We start from the raw sequence: 6851 nt of genomic DNA, 5'->3' as shown, positions 1-6851 counted from the left end.
GAACACTACACTTGTCTTCATTTACTCTGTATTAATGTCCCCTGACATTAAATGGTCCTTCGAAACAATTATTGAACTGAGTAATAAATTGTAATTAACGATAAAACCTACGACGACATAAAAACATTGTTTTTTTTTTTTTAAAAAACAAATCATAAAAGTAGCAAAATGACTACAAACGACGAAAGCAGCAGTGAAATGCAGCAAAAAATAGAAGCGCAACGTGTTCGTTCTCACCAGTTTGCGACTTTCAAACGAAATTATGGCAAAGATAATAGTCAACGGAAAGCACAAGACGGCTATTACGAAAAAAAACTTAAGAAATTGAAAGCATGGTGGGATGAATTTACCACAGCTCACAATGAAATTTTAGCTTTTGAGGAGCCCAACGATGAATATATTAAGAAAGATATATATTCAATTATGAAAAGTGACTACGATGTTATGTGTGCTAAAATAGAGAAAGACAAACAAGATAAGATATCAGTTGAAATTGCTTCGTGTTCATATAACGGAAGTAGTACGCGTATTAATCCAAATAATGAAATCAGAATAGAAGACATTTTAAACGATGATGATGAAAGTGATAGAGAGATTTCTATTAATGGTGCATCAGATAATTTGCAAACAAATGAAGTGCGCGTATTGATATTTCAGTACAATGAAATAAAAGCTTCGCTAAATGAAATTAAATCCGGTAACATTTCACGCGGCATTGCTAGTGCACAATTGGACAATATCAAAGAATTGTGGTCAGAATTTCGTGTTGCGTATCGTACAGTATCGATTACTCACGAAAGACGTTTTTATGAGCAAATCAATTTTAATAGACTACAACAAGAATACATTCTTTCGTGCGGTAAATTGAATGAAATCATTAACGAAAACGTTAGCAAACGTGGAATTTTGTTACCAAAAATCGAGTTGCCCAAATTCGATGGAAAATCTTGGCTGGAATTCAAGAATTTATACAATGAAGTAGTTCATAATAATCAAACCATTTCGAACGGTATAAAAATACAGTATTTGAAAATGAGTTTGAAAGGTGAAGCGGCCGCAATTGTTAATCATTTGGGCCCACATGAAGATAATTACGAGGCAGTGTACGATTTGTTGGTCCGACGATATGACAACAAAAGAAAAATTGTCAGTGAATTATTAGAAAAAATTTTTAATTTACCAAAGCAACATAATGAGTCAGGAGCAGCACTTCGACATTTATACGATACAGTAAATGAGTGCTTAATGGCGATAAAAAACTTGAATATTCCGACGAGCGAGTGGGACCCTATCATAATACATGTGTTGATGAAAAAATTGAATAAGACAACGATCATTGATTATGAGGGGAAAATTGAAAATGTGCGCGAATTAGAAACCTTAAAAAATTTTTTAGGGTACATCGAAAGTCGTTTTATGGCATTGATATCTGCTGAAAGAAATGTTGAAAAAAGTGACGAAAAACTAAAAACTGAGAAAGACAAAAAAAGTACACCGTTTAATTGTGTTTATTGTGACAAAAATCATTCGATTTACAAATGCGAAGAGTTTTTGAAATTGGAGCCTGTTCAGCGATTCGAATGGGCTAAACAAAAAAAAGTGTGCTTCGTGTGTTTGCAATTGCACAAGGTGGGAGAGTGCAAAAGTAAATTCAACTGCAAAAAATGCAACAAGAAACATAATACGCTTTTGCATATAGAGAAAAAATTTGACATGAAAACATCAGCAAATATCGCAATAACCACTGAGAGCAATGACATCGAAACAATGAACACAAATTCAACAAGCTTAAATGAAGAGCGAGTTAATGCATTATTGGCAACGAGAGATCAAGACAATTTGTTGGCAACAGCAAGAGTGAAAGTGAAGTCTAAAATTGGTGAAAAAATGGACGCGCGCACAGTGGTTGATAACGGTTCACAAAGTGCAATGATTACCGAACGATTGGTGCAAGTGTTGGCATTAAAACCAGAAATTGTGTATGTGAAAATTGACATGGTTGGTGAAAAAAATCTGCAATCCTTCAAGCGTGTAAAATTAGAGATATCATCGAGATGGGAAAATGGTTATGCATTCACAACGTACGCATTGGTTATGAAGAACATAACACGACTCAATGTTTTCAAGGGTGATTTGTTGCAGTATCCGCATTTGCAAAATCTGAAGTATGCGGACCCATCAATAGATTCAAATGATAAAATTGATCTGTTATTGGGAGTAGCAGATTATTCCAGAATTGTAGAGACCGGCGTGATAAGAGCCAGTGATGAGGAACCAATAGCCCAAAATTCAAGATTGGGCTGGCTCATCATGGGACCACAGGCAAATTTGGATGTGACGGATTTAAATTTGACAGATAAGATGAACCCGATCAAAAAAGTAAAAGTAGACGTGATGCTAACAAATGTAGAAGTGGTGAATAAAATGACGAAATTTATGGACGACGAGAATTGCGATGATTCAGATGATAGTGAAGAGGAAATGACTGAAGAAGAAAAGTTTTGTGAAGAGTTTTACAAGAAGACAACAAGACAAAATGCAGATGGTCGATTCATTGTTTCTCTTCCATTTAAAAACCAAAAATCACCAGATTTGGGTGATTCACGAAAGATGGCAATGGCAACTTTATTTCAATTGGAAAAGCGAATGGCAAAAAACAACGAGTTCAAAATGCTATATAAAGAGTCTATCAATGAAGCAATCAAATTGGGACATATGGTACTGATCAAAGATGCACCGATGGATGGACATTATATCCCGCACCATGCAGTAATGAAAGATAGTACAACCACAAAGTTACGACCAGTTCATAATGGATCAGCCAAAACGTCCAACGGTAAATCATTGAATGAACAAATGGCCATCGGAAAAATCGAGCAGACAAGCATTTTTGAACTGATGTTAAGGTGGCGAAAAAATAAAATAGCAGTGATAGCAGATTTGGAGAAAATGTATAAACAGATTCAAATCGACAAAACGCAATATAAATATCAGCTAGTGTTGTGGCGAGAGAATCCAAATGAGCCAATTAAAACATACGCATTAACGACTGTAATTTTTGGGTTGAGCGGATCACCGTATTTAGCGATGCGTACATTGAAACAGTTGGCAATGCAAGTAGCTAAAAAATATCCATTAGCGTCACGTGCTATAATGGAGAATTTCTATATGGATAATTTTTCTGGTGGAGCGGAATCCGTAGCGGACGCATCGAAATTGTGCAACGAATTAACAAAAACATTCGAAGCGCTCAATTCAATCTTCGTAAATTTGCAAGTAATTCGAAAGAATTTATGGAGACGATTCCAATCGAAAAGCGAGAGATAATCAAAGAAGAGATAATAGTGTCTTTGGGAGTAGCATGGAATTCGGTAAAGGACACTTTTTCGTTAAGGATAAACATGAGTCAAGAAATTCCCACAACGAAACGAGAACTTTTTTCGCAAATATCATCTTTATATGACCCGATCGGATGGGCAGCACCAGCAATACTAAAAGCGAAATTGTTAATGCAAAAAACATGGAAGGAGAGTGGACAGTGGGATGAAAAATTGCCGAAAAATATCATTGATGAGTGGTGTAAAATTAAAAATGAGATACCATTATTATCAAAATTAACGATCCCACGGTGGATAGAGATTTCTTCAAAACGAAATATCAACATACACGGCTTTTGTGATGCATGTGAAGTGGCATATGGAGCGGGCGTATACATACAAGCAAAATGTGACGATACGATAAAAACAGCATTAGTCGCAGCGAAAACGAAGGTCGCACCGATAAAGAAAAGAGTTACGATTCCGCGATTGGAACTTTGTGGCGCATTGTTGTTAGTAAAATTGATGAAAAAAGTGATTAAAACATTGAACTTAGAAGAAAACAACGTGTATTTATGGTCGGATTCGCGAATTGCCATTGCATGGATTACTAGTAATCCGAAACGATATAAAAAATTCATTGCGTCGCGAATCGAAAAAATAAACAACATAACGAAAAAATCATTTAAAAAAGTAAAGTGGTATCATATAGCCGGAACACATAATCCAGCAGATTGCGCATCACGAGGCGTAATGAGCAGCGAGTTGATTAATCATAAATTGTGGTGGAATGGTCCACAAATGCTACAGGAAAAATTCAATTTTAGTGAACATCCAGAACAAAAGTTTGAAACCGAAAGTGAAACAAAACCAATCAAATTAAACGCGTTAATGACAACAAAAAATAATGAGTGTTTTTTGCCTCAAGCGTCGTCATTTCACAAATTAAAAAAAATAATCGCAATTGTACTGCGCTTTGTAAATAATTGTCGATGTGAATCAAAAGAAAAGAATCAGATTACAGTGAAAGAAATGAATAAAGCAGCGACGACGATATTGAAAATCGTGCAAAACGAAGCGTTCAGCGACGAAATATTGTGTCTTAAACTTGAAAAAAATATAAATAAAAAAAGTAGATTGATCAAGTTGAATATATTTTTGGACAATGACGAAATAATTAGAGTCGGTGGAAGGTTAGAAAATGCGAACATTCCGTTTGATAATAAACATCAAATAATATTACCAAAAAACAACGAAATTACGCGATTGATTATAAATGAAGCTCATAAAATGGCCTTACACGGGGGCTCAAAACTCGTGGAGTCAATACTACGAAAAAAATATTGGGTGATTGACTCACAATCGACGATCAAAAAAGTGTTGAAAAAATGCATGCTGTGTGCAAAACACGCACCAAAACCTATGGAGCAGTTAATGGCTAACCTACCAACTCATCGAGTGAATATGCCATTCAAGATATTTGTTAATACAGCGATCGATTACGCCGGACATTTCATGATCAAAACGTCGACAATACGAAATAGCAAAACAGAAAAAGCCTACGTTGCAGTTTTCGTTTGTATGGCTACAAAAGCTATACATCTGGAGTTGGTCAGCAATTTAACAGCAGAGTGTTTCATAGCAGCGTTACGACGATTCATAGCAAAACGAGGAAAAATCAGCAACATTTTTTCTGATAATGGCTCCAATTTTGTAAAATCAAATAAAATCATTCATGATTTGAGCGAAAGAGAAAAAGAACATTATCAAGGTGTGGTGGACGACGAGTTGTTATCACAAGAAATAGTCTGGCATTTTTCACCACCAGGAAGCCCACATCATAATGGACTGGCAGAAGCGGCGGTGAAAAGTATGAAATTCCACTTGAAAAGATCCATGGGAGAAAAATGCCTGACATTTGAAGAAATGGTCACATTGTTAAATCAAATTGAAGCCGTCCTAAATTCAAGACCAATATGTGCAATGAGCACGGATCCCAACGATTTTGAAGCCATAACGCCAGCGCATTTTTTAAATATGACAAGTATGGAACTATTACCCGACAACAATTATGAAGATGAAAAAACGGGTTATCTGGCAAGGTGGCAGTTAGTGCAGAAAACTTTTCAAAATTTTTGTAAACAATGGAAAAATGACTACTTGAACACGTTACAAGTGCGAAGCAAATGGAACACCAAACAGAAAGAAATAAATGTCAATGATTTGGTAATGGTGAAAGAGGACTCATTGCCAGCAACGAAATGGACTTTGGGTCGTGTAATGAAAAAATATCCGGGCGCCGACGGTTTAACAAGAGTAGTGGACGTGAAAACCGGAAAAAACGTTATAAAACGAACAATAACAAAAATTTCCCCACTACCGCTCGATACAGGAGACGAAAGGGCTAAAGCAATAGCGACAACAACGAATAAAAATACCAACAATATTTTAACATCATTATTGGCGGTGCTCACTTTGGCAACGATGACGAATGCCCACAAATTTTCTATCATAAAAAATGATCAGACAGCAGAAAATCATCAAAACGTAAACCTATCCATAACGAATTCGGAAAATCATGCAAAGCACACAGTTGTGGTGATCTTTTTAATATGTTTGGTTATGTTTCTGCTTTACATACTTCGTATATTGTATAGAGCAGCGACAGCAAAAACAACAATACACCCATCGATGAACGAAGCTATTCAAATGCAAAAAATCACGAGACCATATGCACCAATAGAACCAATGAATTTATCGCAAATGCAAGGAAATATGATACCAACAATAAGCCAGGCAATATTATCTCAAACCCAAGCGACAATACCATGTGTGAAGAATGCGCATTTAAAACAAGTAGAAGAAGAACGAGAATCAAAACGTTTTGAACATTCAACCATGACCATGCCCAATATGAATTATGAGGATGAGACAAAGTCGACAAAAGCAAGCAACCATTTGGATACACCGCGACCAGCAATGAAAAAACAAAATCAAATATCCAAAGAGCAAGTTGTAATTGAGCACAGTGTAGAGAGACGACGATCAACATCGATTTGGCCATGGGAGAGTCTGAATGAAATGCGAGAATTCAAATGCCCCCACTGTAGTCATATTATTGAGGCCCGGGAGGATGTTCAATAAGAACAATTGAAATTAAAAAAAAAAAACAATCCATTGGACATAAATAAAAAATAACGTAAAGTCCAAATTCATATTTTTTGCATAAAAACAATAAAGAGTAAAGTAAAGTCCAAATTCGTATTGTTAGCATAAAAACAAGTAAAGTCCAAATTCACATTTTTAGCATAAAAAAGACAAGAGTAAAATAAAGTCCAAATTCACAGTGTATATTGCTTATCAAGCATTCTACATTACAATCCATACACATGCCCATAAATGGCAAGCCTTTTGGCATAATCAAATGTACTAAATTTTAAGAAACAGAATTAATAAAGAAAGAGTTTTTAGTTAATGTTGAACAGCTGAACACTACACTTGTCTTCATTTACTCTGTATTAATGTCCCCTGACA

General features: G+C 35.6%; 1 protein-coding gene across 1 annotated transcript; it reads left to right on the top strand.

Moving 5' to 3' along the window:
- The first annotated feature begins 1713 nt into the window (after positions 1–1713).
- On the top strand, positions 1714–3327 carry LOC116350053. The gene has a single exon (XM_031781776.1). The coding sequence runs from the start codon at positions 1714–1716 to the stop codon at positions 3325–3327; it is 1614 nt and encodes a 537-aa protein (XP_031637636.1).
- Positions 3328–6851: the final 3524 nt, after the last annotated feature.

The sequence above is a fragment of the Contarinia nasturtii genome, unplaced genomic scaffold (assembly GCF_009176525.2).
Source record: "Contarinia nasturtii isolate CC-2019 unplaced genomic scaffold, AAFC_CNas_1.1 Cnas_scaffold_3396, whole genome shotgun sequence".
Taxonomy (NCBI): domain Eukaryota; kingdom Metazoa; phylum Arthropoda; class Insecta; order Diptera; family Cecidomyiidae; genus Contarinia; species Contarinia nasturtii.
Note: the sequence above shows the minus strand (reverse complement) of the source record. Positions and strands in the feature narration are given on the sequence as shown.